The 26,180-nt window shown below is 35.8% G+C and overlaps 1 protein-coding gene across 9 annotated transcripts in view; it reads right to left on the reverse strand.

Moving 5' to 3' along the window:
- The window catches only part of LOC128491197 (protocadherin gamma-A4-like), a 216,430-nt gene that overhangs the window by 176,100 nt on the left and 14,150 nt on the right, over nt 1–26,180 (reverse strand). For 2 of the 9 annotated variants that reach the window (XM_053463465.1, XM_053463464.1), the window contains exon 1: nt 22,686–25,088. The exons of 3 other annotated variants lie outside the window; for them this stretch is intronic. In XM_053463465.1, coding sequence (XP_053319440.1) covers nt 22,686–25,073 — 2,388 coding nt within the window. In that variant the 5' untranslated portion in view covers nt 25,074–25,088. Of the gene's footprint in view, nt 1–512; nt 2,959–10,764; nt 13,398–17,572; nt 19,961–22,685; nt 25,089–26,180 lie in introns of those variants that run through there. 4 more of the 9 variants (XM_053463460.1, XM_053463456.1, XM_053463466.1 and 1 more) reach the window with 3 other exon arrangements.

Raw genomic sequence — 26,180 nt, forward strand, 5'->3', positions numbered from 1 at the left:
ATAGTAGAGTAGAGGTTGTAGCCGTATTAGTCCAGTGGTGTCAATATCAGATAACAGATGGAATAAGTATCTTGTGATAATACCTTTTTTATTGGACTAACAGAATTTTGGAATGACAAGCTTTCGGGAGCTCTTCTCTCTTTCTCAAGTCTAAAACATTTCTGAGCAAAACGACACATAGACTTCAATGTTGTGTGGCAGGGGAGGGGAGGGGGGCTTAATACCCTGATCTGATAAGGGAGGGTGAGATGTTATAAAAAGTATCTGTCCCTCCAGAGAGTCATAAATAATTCCCTACTCAGAACATTTATGACTGTTGAAAAAGGAGCATAGCTGACAATACAGTAGTGCCACTGACCTTTCAATAGCCATCTAAGTATATAGTCAACTTTGAATTATTTATTATAGCTTAAGGTTTTTTATTTTTTAAATTAATATTAGGTATTATAAAATTAAATATATAATATATATATTTTTTAAAAAAAAAGAAATATTAAGGAAATATACTGTACCTGAGTGACAATAGTAGAAGAAAAACTATCTTTTGTTGAATAACATCCAGTTGGAGGATCATCAGTATCGATTAGATTGTCTGTAAGAACATTCTGAACTGGTTTCAGATAAGCTATTTCATTCTGCCTTGAGTCAAGAGTCACACAAACATCATACGAGTACGGCAAAGGTAATGATCCATCACTAAATTGAGAAGGGCATGTGAGGGAAAGTTGAGGATACCAGGTTCTACTTAAATTTGGAAAAACTGTAGAAGTGGTTTGATTTCTACACTTAACAATGATGGTAACAATCACTGTCAGAATAAATAATAGGGAAATAAGAGCAATAGCTAATACCAGATAGAATGTTACATTAGGTGAACTGTATGGAACACTTGGTTGTTTGACTATTTCTGGAAGAGCATTTTGAAAGTTGTCTGCCACCACAAGATTCAGTATGACTGTTGCAGAAAGAGAAGGGACTCCATTGTCTTTTACCATAACAGCCACTTTTTCTCTGAACGAATCTGTGTCTTGCAAGTCCTTTGCTAGCCTAATTTCTCCTGTATGTTGGTCAATAACAAAGAAAGGTGAATCAGAAACCTGGAGGAAATGATAGGAGAGCCATGCATTATGTCCAGAGTCTGCATCTACTGCAATCACTTTGGTTACCAAATAACCTTTCTCAGAAGAATGGGGAATAAATTCAAATAAAGATATTTCTTCTAGGTCAGGTGATGGGTAGAGAATCTTCGGAGCATTATCATTTTTATCAGTTATACATATCCTCACTGTTATATTGTTGCTGAGAGGCGGAGATCCTTTGTCTTGAGCTGTTACCTGGAACTGAAATTCTCTTAGCTGTTCATAGTCAAATGATCTCTGTGCATAAATAACTCCAGTTTCCGAGTTGATAGAAATATATGATGATACGGGTATGTCATCAATATTTGTATTAAGAATGGTATATACTATTGCAGCATTCTCACCATCATCTAGATCTGATGCATGGACATTGTGTATTGAGGTTCCAGGTAGGTTATGTTCTAGGACATAACAAACATAATTTAATTTATCAAAAATTGGTGGATTATCGTTCACATCAGAAACAGTTACTTGAATAGTTTTCTTAGTCAGCATTGGTGGAAAACCTTCATCCTCAGCTAATATAGTGATACTATAGTTAAATGTTGTCTCTCTGTCCATGGCACCAGTAGTAACAAGTTTATAGTAATTCATGGATGATGACATTAATTTCATTGGTAATGTTCCTGTTAAGTAGCAAGTTACTTCACCATTGTTTTCTGAATCCGGATCGTTGACATTTATTAGTGCTACAAGTGTCCCAGGTAGGGAATCCTCTGGGATCGGTGAAAACAAAGATTTAATTACTATTTCTGGAGCATTGTCATTGATGTCTACTACCTGTATCAATACAGTACACTGAGCCACTAAACCACCACCATCTTTAGCTTCCACTGTAATTTTATAATTTCGTACAACTTCAAAATCCAGTGGTCCAATTGTTTTAATCTCCCCGCTTTGGGGATCTAAACTGAAAGTATCTTTTGCATTGTCAGCAATATGACTAAATGAATATGTTATCTGCGCATTTGAACCTTCGTCTTCATCAGTAGCATTTAGATGGATAACAAGAAAATCAATTGGTACATCTTCATTTAAAATAACTGTATACGTGTCTTTACTAAATGTGGGAAAGTTATCATTCACGTCCTGAACCATAATCCTAATAACAGCAGTTCCAGTTTTCATAGGTTTACCACTGTCATAAGCAGTTAGAGTTAATTCATGGAAACTCTGTTTTTCACGATCAAGAGATCTCTCTAGAATAAGTTCAGGATATTTAATTCCTTGAGTGTTTATTTTTTCCCCCAATCTGAAATGCAGATTCATAGTAAGATTATAGGTCAGTAGAGAATTTGAACCCAGATCTGGGTCTCTTGCATTTCCTAAAACAAAACGTGTTCCTGGTGAGGAAGATTCACTTATTCCAATATCAAAAATAGCCTTAGAAAAATTGGGAGCATTGTCATTTATATCCTCAATTTCAATTTGAACATGGTAAACATTCACAGGATTTTCAGCAAGTAATTCAATGTTCAGTAAACAGACTTCTTCCACTTCACAGATTGCTTCTCTGTCTACCCTATCTATGACATATAAGTTGCCAGACTCTGCATTTATATTAAAATATTGCTTTTTACTTTGAGAAGTAATTTGCAATTTTCTATTTTTCATTTCTGTCACGTCTAAACCAAGATCCTTTGCAACATTTCCTACAATAGAACCTTGCTTCAGTTCTTCTAAAATTGAATACTGAATGTGTCCAGAAGCAATATCACAAAATACATAGACAAAGAAAGGTACTACTTGCCATGCCATCGTCTTCCTTGTATTCTTATAGTGCATAATATTGAAAATGATTTGAAGTTGATTTTGTTCTTTCTCCTATATCCAGAGCAAACCTAAGTTTGTATGCAAAATGTTCAACCTATCAGTTGCTTCTGGTTTCACTGTAGTGTCTGCATATTCAAGGCATCTAACAACATTTTAGATATCTACAACCTCTACCTTGTAGGTCAACAGCTCCACACTGAGGCCAAACTGAAAAACTGCAAGTAATCCTGAAAATATTAATCTAAAATAGTTTGCTTCTTTTAATATGAGAAATAAAAACATATACATAAAAATGATAATTCTAGAAAGGGATTCTGAACAAAATGTATAAAATGAATCAAGAAAACAATGAATTAATATTGTGGTTGAAATTGTAGGGGTTATCGATACAAAATGTAAACATGGTAAACAATTATAAACAATGTATAAATATATAATGTAAGCATTATACACAATGTATATCCTTAAACGCTGTTTTTAGAAATCATGATTATATATGGCCTAGGTCATGAATTTTAAAATATCATAAAAAAAACAATAGCACTGCTGCTTATATTAAGAAATTAAATATGTTTAAAATTACCCAAAAGCTATCATTAGAAGAGTCCTCTAACATTTTGATACTGTATTTTATGTAATGTTATGTTATGTAACATAAGTAAAACAAATAACCAATTATGTCTGTCACTGTGACTTTTCTGTTAATAGTCCTATTGTTCCTAACGCTAACCTAATCCAGAAACAAATAAAAGCCACGTCTACATAGAAAGTATCACTTTAACGTGCTTAAAATTTCACATCATCATATTTTTTCACTTGACAGATTTAAAAAATCATATTATTGTTATTCCTCCTAATCACTAGAATATGTACATTTAGTTGGAAATTTTACCCCTTTCTACACAAATAATGCATTTGAGACATATATTTCGTACTTGATTCTAGAGAGGTAGTTTCAGAAGCTGTAGACAAATGCTTGTCCACTGTTATTGCACAAAAAACTATCCATTATTAACTCACTGGCCACATTATTAGGTACACCTTGCTAGTACAGGGTTGGAACCAATGTTCCATCTAATTTTTCTTAGTTGGTGTGCGCAGAATATTTCTCTTGTGCAAAAAGTTTCATAGAGCAAAAATGTTGTGCGCACAATATCTGCGCCGCATAAACTTTCCAAAAAATTTTTTTTTCTTTTTTCGGGAAAAACTGTTGTGCGCACAATTTTTGGACATGTGCGCTCTCTAAAAAAGCTATGTGCGCGCGCACAAGCGCACAGCTTAGAGGGAACACTGGTTGGAACCTCTTTTTTCTTTCAGAACTGCCTTCATGCTCTGTGGCATACTTTTTACAAGGTGCTGGAAACACTCCTCAGAGATTTTGGGGCCCAGAGTGTGCCAAGAAAATGTCCCCCACACCATTACACCACCACCACCCACCTGAACTGTTGATACAACGCAGGATGGATCCAAGCTTTCATGTTGTTTATGCCAGAGTCTGACCCTGCCATCTGAATGTCACAGCTGGAATCGAGACTCATCAGACCAGATAACGTTCTCCAGTCTTCCATTGTCCAATTTTCGTGAGCCTGTGCGAATTGTAGCCTCAGCTTTTCTGTTCTTAGCTGACTAGAGTGGCACCTGATGTGGTCTTCTGCTGCTGTAGCCCATCTGCTTCAAGGTTTGACGTGTTGTGCGTTCAGAGATGGTATTCTGCATACCTTGGTTGTAATGAGTGGTAATTTAAGTTACTGTTGCTATTCTGTCATCTCGAACTAGTCTGCCCATTCTCCTCTGAAATCTAACATCAACAAGGCATTTTCCTCCACACAATTGCCACACACTAGATATTTTCTCTTTTTCTAACGATTCTCTGTAAATCTTAGAGATTACTGTGCATGAAAATCCCAGTATATCAGCAGTTTCTGAAATACTCAGACCAATCCGTCTGGCATCAACAACCATGCCACCACATTCAAAGTCACTTAAACCCCCCTTCTTCCCCATTCTGAACTTGAACTTCAGCAAGTTGTCTTGACCATGTCTACATGCCTAAATGTATTGAGTTGTTGCAATGTGATTGGCTGATTAGCTATTTGTGTTAACAAGCAATTGGACATCTGTATCTAATAAAGTGGCCAGTGAGTGTATATTTGAGCCTTCATCACCATCAGTATCAATTAGATGGATGGCTAGAAAACCTATTGGTACATCTTCATTTACACTGATTATATACATGTCCTGACTAAACTTAGGACAGTTATCATTCACATCCTGAACCAAACTCCTAATAACACCAGTATTGGGTTTCAAAGGTTTACCTCCATCCAAATGAGTTAAAATGAATTAATGGAAACTGTTTTTCTCTAAAAACTCCTCTAATACAAGTTATGGATATGTGCTTTCTTATGTGTTGTCTTTTGTAAATATATCCAAAGTTGGGGCGCGATGACATAAAAGGAAAGAAATAACCAAAACCACCATAACTTTTGTTATTGGTATTTCTCGTGCTTTCCCCATGCCTCAAGTATTAAGCCAGTATCACAACCTCATGCTGATGAGTCCCATGAAGGACTTAACAGCTGTCCATGAGTGGTGATCTGGCTACTGCACCTCTTACCCAAGTTTAGTCTAAAGGCTGTCTTGTACAGCGGGCAATTACTTTCAAGGGATCCATGTATAAAGTGGATATAGAGGCAAAAGGTGATCATTGTTGACCTCATTTGCATGAACCTACCCAGAATCCCTTGTGGTTGTGATTGCACAAGTGAAAAATTGCATTCCAGTATACCCAATGTGCTGTCTTATATGCCTCGATTAAGGCGGATCATTGCTGCCAGAGGTTCAAGAGATAATATACACAAGAGAGGGGCCAAAGGTCACCCCTGTCTTGTTTTGTTTCTGTTGTTAAACCATTTAGAAGCAAACCCTTGACCTATGATTCTGGCAGAAGGTTCAGTGTATAAAGCCATGATAGAGTCAGTTATCTTTTCTCCAAAATTAAATATTTTAAGTGTTTCTTCAAGAAATATCCAGTTGAAATATCTAAAGGCTGAACCAACAAATTATGGACTGACATGTTTTATTGTATGATATTATTTTAAAGATTCTTCTTTTCAAAGTGATTTCTTGAGTTGTTGTTAGTTAACATTTTATCAGGATGGTTTTCCAAATAGAACATTTTCTGCTTAAATTTAATGAGAATGTTGTTGGCTCTATAGATCCTTTATGTTATTCTTGACCAGTGCAATTTCATTGAGGTTTTGTCATCTGGAGAGTTCTAGTTATCCTTAGTTAGTTTGGCTAATTGTATAAACAAGTCATATAGATTAGGATTTACTTTATTCCTTAGTTGGGCCATCAATTTGATCAAATGTTCTCTAATCATGCATTTGAATGTGTATATCTAAAATAAGGACTCCACAAAAGAATATGTTTCTTCATCATCATCATGTGGATTTATTAATGCTGAGGAACGATAAAAAGTTTGGAAGAATACCAATTATTTGCCCAATCGTATACCTAAAATTCATAGAACTCATTCTTAATCCACCAGGAAGACCAATAGTCTCAAACAAAATGTCAGTCAATATTAGATAAAGTCTTTAGATCCTTTGTGGAAAAACTCACCTTATATGTAAAGCACAGAAAACATGCTATTCAAAAGCTCTCTAAGATATCATTACAACATACACACTTTTTTGTAAGCCTAGACATTATATAATAATATTACTCATAATATATGTATTCAAGCAGTACGATTCTTTTAAGAAGAATCTAAAGAATCACCCTCAGAACACACACAGTTTATACTTCAACTGCTTGAATTTGTATTAACCCCCTTTTTTTTCAAAGGACAACTGTACAAACAGCTATGTTCACTTGCTGTTTGCACCAACCCAGATTAATCTCAGAGAAGTAATAATTTTTCCCACAGTTTTAGACAGCTTCACATAAGAGAAAAAACCTTTTTTGGATGAGGTATAATGATGATATTCTCCTTCAGAAAACCTTTGAGAGTCCCAAATTAATATTAACACCATTAGTCTCAAACTTATCAGGTCTACAGAAATCCAAATTTTTAGAGATTTTTGTTTGAACAACTGTGCTTACAAGAAAAACAGACTTGGCATGATGAAAATTATGAACCAGAAGAAAATTATGAACCCCACTAAAAGCAACAGACATATGAAGCATTGTCCTTTGCACTCCACAGACAAAAAAACTTTGTACCCAGGTGATACTGGCTAATATACAAACAGTCCAAATAGTAAGTACTCTCAGTGTTTGATGAAAAAAGTTTAGTTTTGCTCTCTCACAGGAACTTTGAAACAATGTAAATGTCACATATAAAGAAAAAAGTAATGTTCTTCTTTCTCATTTAGTATACCCACACAAGTTAAATATTTATTATTATTTAGATTTTTTATCATATCCTCTAATTTCCTAAAAAAATTATAATAATAAAATACAGTAAAATGTTTCTGGCTTTTACTCATTTACAAAAGCTAAAGAAAAAATCTGCTAAATATATTATATTTGTCCTAAGTATAGAAATACCCAATGTTTTTATGTTTCTTCGCAAGTTCTTTGCAAGTTATAGCATAATAAGTACAAGAAGTGTTTTGCAGTTGCAAGACAATTTTTTTTCCAAATATGTTAATCCTGTCCCCATGTCTTATTTGGGACATCTTTGAAGTGAGCCAGTTCAATTTACCCCGATGAAACCATATATTTTTGAAAACTAGACACTCCGAGTTATTTAAAATGCACTAATGCATGGATTTGTCAGGTTATTGGGGGGCTAAAAGGCCACATTTGGGATATGCGCAATTCAGTTTTTCAACCTGAAATTTTGACATCTCATGCTTCTGCCCCATGTCCTATTTGTGATTAGAGGATCGGGGAAAAGTACGCCAACGAAAGCCCCACCATTTTGCATTAAGGTGAACTTCAGATGCAGATGAAGATAGAAGGGAAAAGATAAAAGATACAAGATGGAGAACAGGAAGATGCAGAAGTGGAAGTGGTCATCAGAGACAGTAGAAAAACACTTAGTGTAAGAGGGAGCATGGACTATGATGAGAGAGAGTGAGTGAAAGGGCCGCAAATTTCAAATGAACATTCAGAGCTTTTTGCTTTCGTCCGCTTGGTGGACTAGCCTCATTTTCTTGGCTTTGTATGAAATGCGGAATTTGCAATTCATACGAATCCGAATGCATGCATCTACTCTACACATACGTACACATTCATATATAAACACACACATATACACACAAAATCTAACACATTATACATGCATACATATGGCCATTCCAACGCTATAAAGTTGCACATACACATTGAACACTTTTGTATAGAGAGGAATTCATGTTTGACTGTAAGGTTTCCCTGGTCCTATGGCTGCAAAACAAGGTCAAATAATCACCCCTCCACCACCGTGCTTAACGGTTGGTATGAAGTGTTTGTGCTAACATCTGGTCCTTCTACCCCATGGTAGCTGACCAATTCAATTTAACCCATCAAACAATACATTTTTAAAAACTAGACACCCCAGGGTATTTAAAATGGTCATATTTTAACTCTTTCTATTCACTATTTCTACCACCAGCCTTTGTCAAAGTTGGTATGAATTTAAATGTTTGGGGGCGGAAAGGCCACATTTGGGAGGTGTTACTTCTTTTTTCATTTTGACATCTGGTCAGTCTGTGCCCAGTGTCAAAGACATTTATTTGGGACATCTTTGAACCCAGCCAATTGAATTTACCCCATAAAATCATAATTTTTTTAAGAAAGACATCCCATGGGTATTTGAAATTCTAGTACTTAACCTATTTCATAACAGGATTTTGGGAAGTAATTTTAGCACGTGCTCATAAAAATAAACTTTGTATTGTTTTCATTTTTTATCACATTGTGATTAGACAGCTGGTTTCCAGTGATTTGCAAGGTTGAATGCAGTACCTGTATTTAACCTGCACGTAGAGCCCAGAGTTCTCAGGAGTTCTCTTGGAAACTTGATTATTTTTTATAGGGCTCCCAATTGCGAGAGATAAAATCTGTAGATAAGACATAATATATCCTGGGGTGGGTGTTCAGTGTTGCTGAGTGCCTCGCTATCCAGGCATTTCAGTGACATTGTTAAAGCAAAGAAAGCAATATTTCTAAGCTTATTTTATGCCAGGCACATAATTGGTCATTAACTGAGCATTTTTCTTTGACATGCCTGGCACATTATTGCTGGTTAAGGGGTTAAGGTATTTGGCCTATTGCTTGAGGGGTGTGTGTTACTATTTAAGTCTGTATTTAAGACTATTTTGTAACTAGAATACAAAAACATATCAAGGGTGACCACTTTCCCATCTATTATTTGATGTTGAAAATCTAGCCTGATCAAGTTTGCTGAAATAAAATAGTATTTTAACTATATACAGGTGATTTACTTTCTAGTCTAGAATAACATATTTCTAATGTCTATTTATATGTATTTCACAAAACTAGAAAATATATATTATATTGTACACATGCCTGCTAGCAACGCAAAAGGATGTATTTTACTTTAAAATAAACCTTAATTAAAGGAAATAACACAAGTGTTGCTTCAGTTCATTCAGGATTGAGGGCATTTGTTTATGCACAGCTCTGGACTAGGCCTTCGAATCACCTTTTTGTTGTAGATTTGCTGGTATGCTTGGGATCACGTTTCTATTGCATCACCCAATATCAGCCAAGCTTTAGCTATTGGACAGATGGCCTCACATTAGAATACATTGGTATACAGAGGAATTAATGGTTGACTGTAAGGTTCCCAGGTCCTGTAGCTGCAAAACAAGCCCAAATCATCACCTTTCGGCCACTGACATTCTTGTCAGTTGGTATAAGGTGTTTGGCCATAAGGCACAGCTCCAAGTTTGGTGAAAGCCAAACACAGCATATCAGCACAAACATCTCTACTTCGGTCTTGTCTGTCTGAATTACATTGTTCCAAAAGTCTTGCGGTTTGTTCAGATGCAACTTTGCAAACCTAAACCATGCTGCCATGTTCTTTTTAGAGATAAGAGGCTTTCTCCTGTCAACCCTTCCAAATAAAACATACTTGTTCATTCTTTTTCTAATAGTACTGTCATTAACTTTAACATTTAACATGCTAAATGAAGCCTGTAAATTCTGAGATGTAACTGTTGAGTTTTTTGAAACTTCTCTGAGCATTGCACGGTCTGACCTTGGGGTGAATTTCCTGGGACATCCACTCCTGGGAACATTGCAAACTGTCTTGAATGTTTTCCACTTTTAAATAATCTTATTCACTGTAGAATGATAGATTTTAAATTGTTTAGAAATGACCTTATAACCTTTCCCAGATTGATGGACAGCAAGAACATTGCTGATGTCTTTCCTCCTTGGCATTGTGTTAAAACACACCTGAATACTCTAGACCAGCAAACTGCTATAACTTCAGCTTTTATAGAATTGTATAGCTTTCTGACAATATATATGGATCTGACATTATAATTAAACTGCATGGAATGTTTTATGCCCCCCTTTTTACACTAAATTTTGAAGATGGCCAAAAATAAGTTGTCCAGCTCTACCCACTTGATCATCCTACTTTACACCTGTCACAGCAAAGTTAGTTACAGCAATGGCTTTTATAGATATTTTGCTTTTAACATATATAATATACATATTACAACTGCAGTCTCAGATTGTTAGTTTGCTATAAACATGTTATTTAAATACAATTATTTGTATTAGCTTCAAACTATGAGATAAGAGAACAGATACATGCCAAAAATAAAAAGTGTTCCTAAATTCAAATGCGTTTTATGTTTTATAGTAAAAACATATACCATACCTGGTTATGACTAGTTGAAGGAACATTGTCTTTTGCAGAATCATTTAAAGCTGCTGGATCATCCGTATCAATCAGATTGTCTGTAGGAACGTTCTGGATGGGTCTCAGATAAGCAATTTCATTTTGTCTTGAGTCAAGAGTTACACAAACATCATATGAGTATGGCAGAGGTAACGATCCATCACTGAACTGGGAAGGATATGTAAGAGATAGCTGTGGATACCAGGTCCTAGGCAAAGTTCCAAAAGATTTAGAAGAATTCGATTTCCTCCACTTTGTTACTACAGTAATTATCACAGTTAAAATGAATAAAAGGGAAATAAGTGTAATAGCTATCACCAAATAGAAGGTGACATTAGATGATGTATCCATGATACTGGGTTCTTTGATTATTTCTGGAAAAACCTGTTGAAAGTTTTCTGCCACCACCATATTGAAAGTCACTGTTGCAGATAAAGAAGGGATCCCATTGTCTTTCACCATAACAACAACCTTTTGTTTTAAAGAATCTATGTCTTGCAAATCCTGTGCTAGTCTAATTTCACCTGTTTGTTGACCGATGACAAAGAACAATGAGCCAGGAACCTCTAATAAGTGGTAAGAGAGCCATGCATTGTGTCCCGAGTCAGCATCCACAGCAATCACTTTGGTTACTAAATAACCTTTCTCAGAAGAGTGGGGGATAAATTCAAACACAGTTGTTCCTTCAGTATCTTGTGATGGGTAGAGAATTTTGGGAGCATTGTCATTTTTATCAACAATACATATTCTCACAGTGACCTTACTGCTTAAAGGAGGAGATCCTCTGTCTTTAGCCATTACTTCAAACTTTATTTCTTGCAGTTGCTCATAGTCAAATGACCTCTGGGCATAAATAATTCCTGTTTCTGAGTTGATGGAAACATATGATGATACCGGGATTCCTTCAATATTTGTATTGAGTGCCGAATAAACTATTTGAGCATTCTCACCAGTATCAAGATCCGATGCATGCACAGTGTGTATTGGGGTTCCTGGTACATTATGTTCTATAACATATGCAACATAATCGAAATGATCAAAAACTGGTGGATTATCATTCACATCTGATACAGTCACTTGAATACTTTTTTTGGTTATCATTGTTGGAGAGCCTCCATCCGTAGCTATGATTGTAATGTTATATGCTGAAATTGTTTCTCTGTCCAGAACATTTAATGTTATAAGTTTATAATAGCCAGAGGATGTTGGCAGTAACTTAAACAAGAAAGTTTCAATAATTTCACATGTCACTTCACCATTTCTTCCTGAATCTTGATCATTGACATGAATAAGAGCAATGAGTGTTCCAGGCAAGGAATCCTCTGGAACTGGTGTAGACAGCGAAGCTAGTACTATCTCAGGTGCATTGTCATTGACATCTACAATCTGTATGAATATAGTACAATGGCTCACTAGACCACCGCCATCTTTAGCTTCCACAACAATTTCATAATTCTGCGTTGTCTCATAGTCCAATGGACCAATTGTTTTAATGTCACCACTTGTAAGGTCTAAACTAAAAATATCTTGCATGCTTTCGGGAATATGACTGAATGAATATGTTATTTGTGCATTAGAACCTTCATCCTCATCAGTAGCTGTTAGATGAAGAACTAGAAAACCTTGCTGTACATTTTCATTCAAACTGATCCTATAATTATCTTGACTGAACACTGGATAATTATCATTCACATCCTGAACCACAATCTTAATTATTACTGTTCCAGTTTTTACAGGTTTGCCACCATCAAATGCAGTTAAAATTAGTTCATAGGATTTTTGTGTTTCTCGATCTAGAGCCTTTTCTAGCACAAGTTCTGGATATTTATTTCCTTCTGTGCTGTTTCTATCTCTTAGCGTGAAATGCTGGTTGGGGAAAAGAGTATAGCTCTGTAAAGAATTTAAACCAAGATCTGGGTCATGTGCTTTTACCAGAGCAAATTGTGTTCCTGGTAAAGCTAATTCACTTATTGGTACATCAAGTATGTTCTTAGGAAAACTAGGGGCATTGTCATTAATATCCTGAATGTCAATTTTAATATGAAAAACATTCAAAGGGTTTTCAGCCAATAATTCAAGATCAAGTGAACAAGTTTCTTCAATGCCACAGATTGCTTCTCTGTCTATCCTATCTATTATATATAAATTGCCATTCTCTGAATTTATATTGAAATATTTTTTTTTAGTATAAGGTGCAATTTTTAATTTTCTAGTTATTAAGTCTTTTATATCCAAGCCTAGATCATTTGCAGCATTCCCTACAATAGAACCAAGCCTCATTTCTTCTAAAATTGAATACTGAATCTGTCCAGTGGCCATCTCACAAAAGAGAAATATAGAGAAAAATGTTACTTGCCATTTCATTGTCCTCTGTGTATATTTATGCAAAATCATCTTGGAAATCCTTCAAATTTGATATCTTTTGTTTTCTTAAACAACCAGGTGATGTAGATGAGCAATGCCTATTATCTCTTTTTATATAAAAAGATAAGTTAAAAATACAAAATGCAAAGAAAGATTGTAGAATTCTGTGTTGCTTCCGGTTTTACTGCAGTGCTTTCCAATGAAAAATATCAGTGGTTATCTTAGCTATATTTAGTCAGATCCTCTACCATGTTGTCCAACAGCACCACACTGAGGGTGAATTGAAGAAATGCATTTAAAACTTTTTAGATACTATTGCAAAAAAATTATATTTTGCACTTCATTTATTTTGTGATAATTATTTTAATTAAGCATTGCTAGGATAGAAAATTAATATAAAACAAATATAAGTAAATACTACCTAAATTGTGTGTTGTCATGTTCCAAATACTGTAAACACTAAATCAAAAGTTAGTTTCTAATATAGAAACTATTAGAGACAATAAACATTTGTTTTTTTTCCCCCCTTTAAACCCTTAATGACAACTTAATGTTTTTTACTCATAGTACACTTTGGGACAAAGGCTCTTTTAACATTTTGAAGTGTTACTGTTTAGCTGTAATTTTCTTTCTTTTCTTTTGTGCACACACAATATATAAAATAATGGTATCCAAAGAAAGCCCTGTTTGTCCTGAAAAAATCAGGACAAACAGGGCTTTCTTTGGATAACATTATTTTTATCATATCATCTAATTACTTTAAAATAACTACGAAATTACTATAAAAATTATAAAATATGGTGATTCTTTTTACAGTGAGACTTTTTCACATTTTAATTTGAAAAAAACTTTTACTCATCTGCAAAAACTAATGAAAAAAAAGCGAAATAGATTCTTCTATTTGTCCTGAGTTTAGAAATACCAAATATTTTATGTTTTTTTTGCTTTTTTCTGCAAGTTATTGGGCAATAACAAAATGTAGCGTTTTGCTATTTCAAAACCATTTTTTTCCCCAAATCTGGTCATTCTGCCCCATGTGCTATTTGGGTATCTTTGAAGCCAGCCAATGTAATTTACTTGACACCCCAAGGTATTTTAACCCTTTCCATGCACTAATTCTACCACCAGTCTTTGTCAAACTTTATGGTAGTAATTTTTTATGCATTCTTTTCACACACGTATTTCAGGAATGAAAACAGCACACCCATATGTGTTCAGCAACATCTCCTGAGCACAGCGATACCTCACATGCATGTCTTTGTTGGGTTGTTTGGGGACTAAAAGGCCACATTTGGGAGGAACTTTGACATAAATATATCATAAATAAATTGTTATAAATTCTGCCCATATATCCTATTTCGGATATCTTTGAACCCGGCAAATTCAATTTCCCACAATTTCCCACGGCGCTTCCACCTCGGGCTTCCCGGCTTCCCGGGCAGCGAGTACCACCGCTACCCGGTCGGCGTCTTCACCGCGTGGCCGACCACACGGCAAACAGGTAGCACATAATATTACACGTTTCATTTGTAACGTGTTCTTATAACCTCGGGTGACCTCCTTAATGCAGGACACACCTCCACCTGTCGATATTTAAACCTGGACTTCCTCTTCTGGGTCACCCTTGGTTGGTGTATTCTGTGGTTTTCCTGTGCGACTTGCTGTGACTATTTCTTCGTTTGACCTGGCTTGCTGACTTTTCTGATTTGGCTCCTGTTCTCTGATTGTTAGTATTGACTCGGCTTGTTTGACTACTCTTCTGGATTTGATTCGGCTTCCTGCTTTACTGGTTACCAGACCTGATTCTCGGTTCCAGTTCTCCTGGCTACTCCTGGTTCCTGTTTGCCTGGCTCACTCCGCCATCCGGGGTCCTCCTCATCCAATCGTTACACAGCCTTTGTTACAGTTTGCCATAGTATTTTCTTGTGTGTTTTTTTCCACACGCGTTTTACTTCGGGTATTAATTTACCGCTCCTGGTGTATGTCTCCGTCAAACAACATGTTAATATGTGTTCAGTATCATCTCCTGAATACAGTGATACCCCCATGCATGAGTTTATTGTGTTATTAGGGAGGTAAAAGGTCACCTTTGTGAGATGTGTATTTTTTTTTTGGCATCTTTGAAGCCGGCCAATTCAATTTACCCCATCAAATCATACAATTTTTAAAACTAGGCACCCCATGGGCATTTAAAATGCCAATATTTTAACTCTTTCCATGAAGCAACTTTCACGCTAATTGTATGACTTGCTCATAAAAAAAATATATATTTATATATTTATTTGGACTTTTTTTGGTGACAGTGGGGAATTCTTTTTACATGTTACCATTTTTTATTTATTTATTTATTTTATTAGTTTTTAAAAATTTTACTGATCACATTATGATTACAGGCTTTGTTGTGAAGGGGTTAATGTACTGAAACAAAATCACCAAAAGCATAAAGTTAACTGTCTAGTGTAACTGTTAAGCAGAAAAGGCCAAACACTTGATCTCTATCATTCACTTAATTCTAGCTCCTTCAGTCCCCTATGGACGTACCGGTACGTCCAAAAAACGCATCCCAAGTATCCCCTATGGACGTACCGGTACTTGCCGCTGTCTTTTGACATAAAACAAGAGCGAATGTCCAGTGGTTCTGAAATGTGCCTAGACCTGGAAAACACCTCACATAGTAGGTGAGATAGGGGCCTACCTCTCGTTATCAAAACGCCCTGAAGGAGAGGGTCCTGAAGGTGGTATAAATACTTCTCCCACAAATACAGGCTAAAACAGCCTTTACATTTGTGATATGGGTAAAACAAGAGCAAACCTCCAGTGGGTCTAAAAAAATTTCCAAGACCCCGAAAACACTCCTCTTAGTAGGAAGGATAGGGGCCAATTAAATAAACCAATGCTGAATGTAGGAGTAGAGTAGAATGTATTAATAAAAGCTGTGTTAACTGTTATAGAATTTGCGAGGTCTTTAAAATTTCTCAACTCCAGTTCCAAGTTCGGGAAGTGTGCTACGAAAGGAAGGCCTATCCAGGTGAGGTAGGAAAAACTTATGTAAAGGTTTTTTTATTATTATTATTAAGCGCCCTTAAACCCCCCACCCTGCACATGAAAGGAGTAATCTATCTAAACACGTCCCCCTCCCTCCCTACACATGATACAAGAAGGAAACTTGGGGAGCAGCTCTATCTAAACAATCCCACCTTCCTTCCTCCCTCCCTGCACTTGAAGCGAGTAGAAAAATGACACCCCCTGTCCATGCTGTCCCTACCTAGAATAGCAGATGAAAAGGAAATGAAAGAGCTTACCCGGTCAGGGAATGGATGCTGAGTAAGAATGTCAAGAGGCATACAGAGGGACTCCTACGGAGGTGAGAGACTAGATGAGGTGCACTGAAAATGCACAAGACGCCCCGGAAGTGTGAACAAGAAGCCTCGGAAGTGTGAACGAAATGCCCAGCAAGTGCTAGTAAAATGCCCTGCAAGCACTAACGAAACTCCCTGAAGGAGAGGGTCCTTCCCACAAATATAGCCTGAAAGCAGCCTTTACATATATGTATATAATAAACACAAATAACACTTCAGGGGGTAGGATGAAAATGCAAACAAATGCCATCTGGCACACTGGGAAAATGCCACACACTTTCCAGAGGCAGATTGGAGCAAACTTAGTTTGTGGCTGTGCATATCCACACATATATCAGGCGACTGTTGGCCTTAAAGTGCCAGTGGCGCTGCCTCATGTTCAGTCTGGGCCTGCCCTGAAACAATACGTGCGCTGTAGTGTAACAAGTAATCATTCATGCCTTAAAAATGCATACAGTGGTAGATGCTAAACATAATAAATCACAATTTACATTAAATTAAAAATAGCTGTATAATTGTTGATGATGGAGTAAAATACATACATTTGACTTTATTCAGTAGTGATAGCCTTCCAGGTTTAATTACTTAAAAGCAAAACATGCCTTATATATATATATATATATATATATATATATGACTCTAACTGACCTCAGATGAATGCCCAATGTACCCATGGCCAAGTTTGAAAAGGACATAAATCAGAAGAATGGGAGTGGGACTATTACCCTGATAAATTTAAGATTCAAATGTGACTTGTTTCCATTTTTTATACAATATTTCAATACAGATAAGATTAAGTTAGTATCAAATGAAAACAGAATTTATAAACTTTTTTAATCATCATCAGATAAATTACGAAGAAATATTCTTAAAGGCTGGTACTTTTCGATACACCGTTTCAAAGCTACAAGACGTCAATGTACTGTTTCTGGCTTTTGTATATCAAACGGTACAAAATAAGAAGGTCATCTTCTTCTCTAAAACTGTACATCAATAGTTGTGTTTTTCTCTTATTAATATATACTTGCATATTCATTAATATATCAATAATAAATGCAGCATACCTGGTTAACACTAGTTGAAGGAACATTATCGTTTTTAGAAGCTGAATCATCAGTATCGATGAGGTTGTCTGTGGGAACATTCGGGACTGGTTTCAGGAAAGCAATTTCATTCTGTCTTGAGTCAAGAGTTACACAAACATCATATGAGTATGGCAGAGGTAGTGATCCATCACTGAACTCTGAAGGATATGTGAGGGAAAGCTGAGGATACCAGGGTCTGTTTAAGCTTCCAAAAACTGGAGAAATATTGGACTTTCTGCACTTACAAATGACTGTAATAATCACAGTTGAGGTAAATAAAAAGGAAATCAGTGCAATAGATATTACCAGATAGAATGTTACGTTGGAATCTAAAACATTGGGTTGATTGACTATTTTTGGAAGACCATATTGAAAGTTTTCAGCAACCACAAGGTTCATCGTAACAGTTGCAGAACGTGCAGGCACTCCATTGTCTTTCACCACAACAATTACATTTTCTCTTAAAGAATCTGTATCTTGCAAGTCTTGTGCTATCCTAATTTCCCCATTGTGCTGATTGATGATGAAAAAAGACGATTGGGGAACCTGAAGAAAATGGTAGGACAGCCATGCATTGTGTCCAGAATCTTCATCCACTGCAACTACCTTGGTTACTAGAAAACCTTTAGCAGAAGAACGAGGAATATATTCAAATAAGGATATTCCTTCAGTATCTGGTAACGGGTAGAGAATCTTTGGAGTATTATCATTCTTATCAATAACACATATTCTCACTGTAACATTAGAGCTTAGAGGAGGAAATCCTCTATCTTTAGCGATTACCTGGAACTCAAATTCCCGTAACTGTTCATAGTCAAATGACCTTTGTGCATAAAGCACTCCACTTTCTAAGTTTATTGAAATATATGAAGATACTGGAATGCTATCAATATGTAGGTTTGGAATGGTATATAAAATCTGAGCATTTTCACTATCATCCATATCTGATGCATGAACTCTGTGTATGGAGGTTCCAGGTGTGTTATTTTCTGAAACATATGCAATATAACTTGGTTCATTGAATACAGGTGGGTTATCATTCACATCTGACAAAAACAGTGTCAGGGTTTTCTTGGCTGACATTGGTGGAAATCCTTCATCTTTAGCTATAATTGTAATATTATAAATATAAGTTGCCTCTCTATCCATAGAGCTTGTGGTGACAAGCTTATAATAATTATTGGATGATATTATTAATGTCAACGGTAATGTTTCCTTAATCTGGCAAGTGACATCACCATTTTTTCCAGAATCCAGATCATTAACATAAAGTAATGCAATTAAAGTACCAGTCTCTGAGTCCTCTGGAATTGGTGTAAACAATGATTTGATCACTATTTCAGGAGCATTGTCATTAACATCAATAACCTGTATCAATATAGTACAATGAGCCACTAACCCACCACCATCTTTAGCTTCCACAGTCATTTCATAGTTTCGTGTTATCTCAAAATCTAATGGTCCAATTGTTGTAATGTCTCCACTTTTACTATCTAAACTGAAAATATTTGTTTCCTTTGTAGTGATTTGGCTAAATGAATATGTTATTAGAGCATTAGTGCCTTCATCTTCATCGGTGGCATTTAGGTGGAGAACTAGAAAGCCAACTGGGGCATCTTCCTTCAAATTGATTCTATAAAGGTCCTTGCCAAAGACTGGATAATTATCATTCATGTCCTGTACCACAATTTTAATGATAGTGCTTCCAGTTTTTACAGGTTTGCCTCCATCAAAAGCGGTTAAAATTAATTCATGCGTACTTTGTTTTTCACGATCTAGGTTCCTTTCGAGCACAAGTTCAGGATATTTAATTTCTTCGGTAATAACTTTTTCTCCCAGTGTGAAAAGATGATTAGGACTGATATTATACATTTGCACGGAATTGGATCCCAAATCTGGATCAAGAGCTTTTACCAGAACAAAGCGAGTCCCTGGTAAAGCAGATTCACTTATTGTTATATCAAATATGTCCTTAGAAAACTTTGGAGGATTATCATTAATATCCTGGATTTCAATTTGAACTTGAAAAACATTAACTGGATTGCTAGCTAAAATCTCTAGATCCAGTAAACATACCTCTTCTGTCCCACAAATTACTTCTCTGTCTACCCTGTCTGTGACATACAAATCACCATTTTTTTCATTGATATTGAAATTGTGTATTTTACTTTGAGATGAAAGTTGTAATTTTCTAATTGATAATGCTTTAATATCTAAGTTAAGATGATTTGCAACATTTCCCACTATAGATCCTGGCTTTAATTCTTCTAAAATGGAAAACTGAATCTCTCCATAGCTGATCTCACAAATGAGAAAGATAATGGAAAAAACTACTTGCCATGACATTGCCATCTGTGTATTAATAAACTGATTCCTTGTAGCTGTCCTTTATGTTTTTAGTATCTTCAGGATCTTGGTAAGCAATGTTCAGTGTCCGCAGATATAAATGCAAAATTATAAATCCAGAGTACAAGACAATTAGTGAAATGTTGCATTGCTTCCTTAGCTGCAATCTGTACTGAATTGTAAGCGTCAAGAGATCTTCAGAAATCCTGATCCTCTGCCTTATTGGTCAACAGCACCACACTGAGGCCAAACTGAAGAACTGCTTGTGATACTTTAAATCTTCTAACATAATAATAACATTGTATTCCTATATATTACTCTTTCAATTAACAATTTAAAACCTGTTGAATGAAAGTTTAAAATTCAAGTTGATAAAATGTAGGATTAAGTAACAATGGTATGATATTGATGGCACATTGTTCAACGCGTAACACTGTGATGCAGAACTTGCCTGGTGTATATGTTTTACATGCTCTTTATTTATGAGATACTCTGGGGTGTCTCTTAACAATCTCACATCTCCAGGATGCCAGATCAAATACAGTTAATTCCAAGTTAACTAATACACATCTATCATAAATATTAACATGAATAAGTGCTTAACTTAAAAAGAAAATGCTGTGTGGCCAATAAGATTTGACCATATTTATGCTACCATATATTTTATTGTTTGGTGTATCATCTCAAATTTATGTGGGCATCATGCTGCCCAACCCTAAAGTTGGCTAATACAATTATAAGGACTAAATCTAACCATTTGCAGGCTGAGAGGTTTGCATTGAAACTTCCCTTAAATTTTAACAAATAGCAATTTAAATATAGTTAAAATGGGATTTATTAGACTTGTGTATTTGGATTTGCATGAATTGCAAATTTAGAGAATTAAAAAAGAAGCAAAAAACTCAAGTTGTGCCAGAATTTATGGGTCCATATTCACTCACACTCTCATTATCTTTCACGCTCTCTAAATGTTTCTGTATCCTCTCTGCCAACAACTTCCGATGACCATTTCCATTTCTTCTTCTTCAAAATGACGGTGCTTGCAGTGACGTCCTCTCATCCAGTTGGAGGATCGGAGAGAGGATGCGCCACATTGGCCTAAGTTGCAGCAAGGGCAAAATGGTGGCGCTTTTGGTGACGTCCTCTCCCTCTGATTACAGTATTCCTGCCAGGTTATGTTCGCAGAGATGCAGACAAAGATGGGAGATTGAAGATAGCAGATCGAAGAGAAGAAAAGAGAGAAGATGAAGAATAAGATGTGGAAGAAGATGCGGAAGAAGATGCGGAAGCAGAGGTGGCTGGCAAAAGTGGACGTGGAAGTGGTCGGAATCATTTAAGGAGTGTAAGAGAGTAAATTAGAGTATGAGAGAATAAGTGCGAGTGAATGTGGGCACCGAATTTCATTTCAGAATAAAAAATGCCCCCAAACACAGGAATCCGCACCACAGTCCGCAAAAATGGCAATAATCAGTACAAACACCAAAGCTTGACAATACTCAAGCAATGAGTGAAGGGTCAGCAAAATGTATATAGGGCTGCAGGTAACCGGCTCCTCCCAGTAATTACTATAGATTTAATTTATTTCCCAGGACAGTAGAGCACAGCCCTCTGCAGCTCATGCGCTCCACTACACACAAAGTCTGAGGTGCTCAAGGCCAGGTATGTGGCCTACTCCATAAGCGTGCTGCTGGGTGCCACATATAAACTACTAGAGACATGAGATTTGGCCTATTATGGAATCACACTGCTGGTTGCAATGTGGCACTAACTCGAGGTCGGGAATGTGGCCTGTTTTGCAACCATACCATTGGATGTGGTGTGTTACCTCCTTGTGGTTGGGGATTAGGCCAAGCCTGCTGTGTAGCCGCCTGAGAGGACCTGGAGGATGCATCAGGAGGTAGGGAAGCCTCAGGGGCCTGACAGTTAAGGTATACATATAGGGCCTTTTTAAAAAAATATATTTCAATTTTAACAGGTAAACGGCATTTGATTTCTAAACAAGTAATTCCCAAGTTTGCACCAAGGTATTTTGGTTACTTGTTTCACTGCCCTAATGGTAAATATTGTATCCATCAATAATATGTGCATGATTCCGTACGTCAACTTTAAATACAGTTCTTTAACAAACAGTATAGCAAGTTTGTTTGCAAATGTATATATACTGTGGCACACATCTGAGATGGTTAGTACTATAATCATTATTCATTTTCATTACAGTCCACATTTCTATTTTCTTGATGTTTAATCATGTTTCCTTGTAGTTTCTGGAACACACTACCCCATGATATTTTTTATGTTTCTTCAAAAGAAGTTCATTGAGTCTATTGACAAATAACTCCAGTGGTTAGTCAAATTAGGTGTCAATGCGACTGACTAGACTCAACTGAGGCCACATTCCCTTGCATGCTAACACTTCCAAAACAACTTGCATATTCACTAATATATGAGATGCTTCAGAAGAAGCGTTCGCAACTATAAATTTTAGGTGAGAGCATGTCCTCGCCTGAAAAGTACATAATTATATACCCCTCATACATGAAATGAATACAAAAAAGGGCTTACAGGATCTTCTATTAACCAAATTGATAACCCCCCTCTTCACCACATGAGAGGTAGAGCAGAAGTTAATTATATCAATATTTTCTGCAGCCTTTACGAACTATTTAATTTGATGTTTTTGCATTTTTTCATTAATCAGTTTTTTTTTAATATAACTTTATTAAAATGGCGAATCTATGCACCTTACCTGGCTAGGATTTGCTGAAGGTAAACTGTCTTGCGTGGAACCCTCTCCAGTAACAGAATCACCAGTATTTATAAGATTGTCTGTTGGAACATTCTGAACTGGTTTAAGATAGGCAATTTCTTTCTGTCTTGAGTCAAGTGTCACACAAACATCATACGAGTACGGAAGAGGTAAAGATCCATCACTGAACTGAGAAGAAGGGTAGGCGAGGGAAAACTGAGGATACCAGGCTCTACCCAATGTTCCAAAGGCTGTAGATATTGTAGGCTTTTTACATTTAGCAAAAATTGTAACAATCACAGTCATGATGAATAAAACAGAAACTAAAGTAATAGATATTACAAGATAATAGGTTACATTAGATGAAGAATCTATAACACTTGAATGTTTGACTATATCTGGAAGAACTTGTTGAAAGTTTTCAGCCACTACAAAGTTTATAGTGACGGTTGCAGAAAAAGAAGGAACTCCATTGTCTTTCACCAACACAACAACTCTTTCTCTTATGGAATCTGTTTTTTGCAAGTCCTGTGCAACCCTTATTTCTCCTGTGTATTGACCAATGCCAATGAAAAATGAATCAGGAACCTGCAGAAAATAGTAGGAAAGCCATGCATTGTGACCAGAGTCTGCATCCACTGCAATAATCTTGGTTACGAGGACATCTTTCTCAGAAGAACTGGGAATAAATTCAAACAAGGATGTTCCTTCTGTATCTGGTGATGGGTAGAGAATCTTTGGAGCATTATCATTCTTATCGATGACGCATATTTTGACTGTAACATTACTGCTCAGGGGAGGAGATCCTCTATCTTTAGCTATAACTTGGAACTGAAATTCTTGTAGGTGTTCATAGTCAAATGACCTTTGTGCATAAATGATTCCATTTTCCAAGTTTATGGAAATATATGAAGTAACCGGTATGTCATCAATGTTTGTATTTCCAAGTGAATATACTATTTTAGCATTTTCTCCATCATCAATATCTGATGCATGCACACTGTGTATCGAGGTTCCAGGTTGGTTATTTTCTGGTACATATGCAATATTATTTGAATCATGAAATACTGGGGGGTTGTCATTTACATCTGATACGTGCAATTCAATTATTTTCTTTGTTGACATTGATGGAAATCCTCCATCTTCCGCTACAATTGTAATATTATAGACCGAGGTTGTCTCCCTGTCCATAGGGCTTGCTGTGATGAGTTTATAATAATTATTGGATGATGACACTAATTTAAATGGTAGCAGTTCTGTTAAATAACAAGTCATATCACCATTTTGTCCAGAATCAAGATCATTAACATTAATTAATGCAACTAAGGTTCCCGGCTCTGAGTCCTCTCGAACTGGGGTAAACAGTGACTTAACAATTATTTCAGGTGCATTGTCGTTGACATCTATAATCTGTATCAAAACAGTACAATGAGTCACTAACCCACCTCCATCTTTAGCTTCTATGGTTATTTCATAGTTACGTGTGCGCTCAAAATCCAATGGTCCAGTTGTTTTAATATCTCCACTTGTAGAGTCTAAACTGAAAGTATTCTTTGTATTCTCAGAAATATGACTAAATGAGTATGTTATTTGTGCATAAGAACCTTCATCTTCATCAAAAGCATTTAAATGGAGGACCAGGTAACCAACTGGAGTATCTTCCTTCAAACTAATTCTGTAAGTGTCCTTTGTGAATACAGGAAAGTTATCATTTGCATCATGCACTACAATCTTGATTAAGGCTGTTCCTGTTTTTACTGGATTGCCACCATCCGAGGCAGTTAAAGTTAATTCGTATGAACTTTGTTTTTCACGATCAAGAGATTTCTCTAACACAAGTTCTGGATATTTAATACCTTCCATGCTAATTTTTTCCCTTAATTTGAAATGCTCATTTGATGTAAGGTTGTAGCTCTGTAAGGAATTAGACCCTAGGTCTGGATCCCTTGCATTTTCCAATACAAACTGTGTTCCGGGTGAGGCAGATTCACTTATTGCTACCTTGAATATATTTTTTGAAAAACCTGGAGAGTTGTCATTTATATCCTGAATTTCAATTTTGACCTGAAAAACATTCACTGGTTTTTCAGCCAACACTTCAAGGGTCAGTAAACAAACCTTTTCCATCCCACAAGCTTCCTCTCTATCTATCCTTTTACTAATATATAAGTTGCCATTTTCTTGGCTTATGTTAAAATACTGCTTTTTACTCTGAGATGCAATTTGTAATTTCATAACTGATAATTCTTTAACATCTAAGCCCAGGTCCTTTGCAACATTTCCTATTATGGAACCTAGTTGCATTTCTTCTACTATTGAATATTGAATCTGCCCAGAAGCAATATGACAAAGGAAAGGAACAAATAAAAATGCTACTTGCCATATCATTGTTCTATGTGTATTTTATCAAAAAGTATCCCAGGCAAACTGTGAAGGTGAGCTGAATGTCTTTAGTATCCAGAAGATTTTGGTAAAGGATCCAATATCCAGTGATAAGGAGATGTTATAAATCCAAATTGCCAGAGAAAATACGAAAATATGGTGATCAGCTTACTAAACTGCAGTGTCTGCCTACTGTAAGCAACAAGATATCTTCAGACATCCAGATTTTGCACCTTGTTGGTCAAGAGCACCACACTGAGGTGAAACAATGGAACTGCATGCACATTTTTAAATGAAGGAATATATATATGGATTTATTTACTCAACTAAATTAAAGTATGGGCAGCTAATAAGATTTTGTAAATTATGCCCAATAATTTGTTTCACATATTGTGTAGTTTGTTATGATGTCAATAAATTACTAAAGGTCACAGGAAACAAAAATATATACAGTATATTTTGCAGAATTATGTTTAGTTTTTTTTTACCTTAAATAGATTATAAAGTCTTAAATTCAAAATATGATGTATAAAATTAACAAATTAATGTTTCAGATTTTCATTTGGTTTCTCTAAGAGTTTTAGCAGGTTTAAATTGGTAGTAAAAGTATACATACAGAATGTAATCATATCTATTACAAGATAAATGAACAAGATGGCGCAAAACCCCAATGTTATAATCATCAACTCTAGGAAGTCAATACATTAGTTTTATGTACTATGTAGTGTACTTTTAAATGTGCATGACAAATAGTAACTGATAATGGTACAAAATATAATGTACTCTATGTTTCTACTTAAGATGTGTAGTAGTTATTTGTGCAATGTTGTAAACTTGTAAATAACAAGAAACCCATCAACCTAATAGCTACACAATCGACTGTATAGCTCACAAAAAAACAGATAAATAGTATTTTTCCACTAAAATAGTAGGGAAAATGTAGGAGTCTGAATTGTTTATCTCAACGAATAGCAGAAAGTTTTGCTTTTCCTATTATATTAATTTTAGAGTTATAGTGTTCTTCTTAAGGAAAAATGCCAGATTATTGTGAATTAATTTTCATAAAGTTATTCCTTAGACCAAAGCATCCCTTAGTGGTAAATAGTGGAAATA

This window comes from Spea bombifrons, chromosome 4 (assembly GCF_027358695.1).
Source record: "Spea bombifrons isolate aSpeBom1 chromosome 4, aSpeBom1.2.pri, whole genome shotgun sequence".
Taxonomy (NCBI): Eukaryota; Metazoa; Chordata; class Amphibia; order Anura; family Pelobatidae; genus Spea; species Spea bombifrons.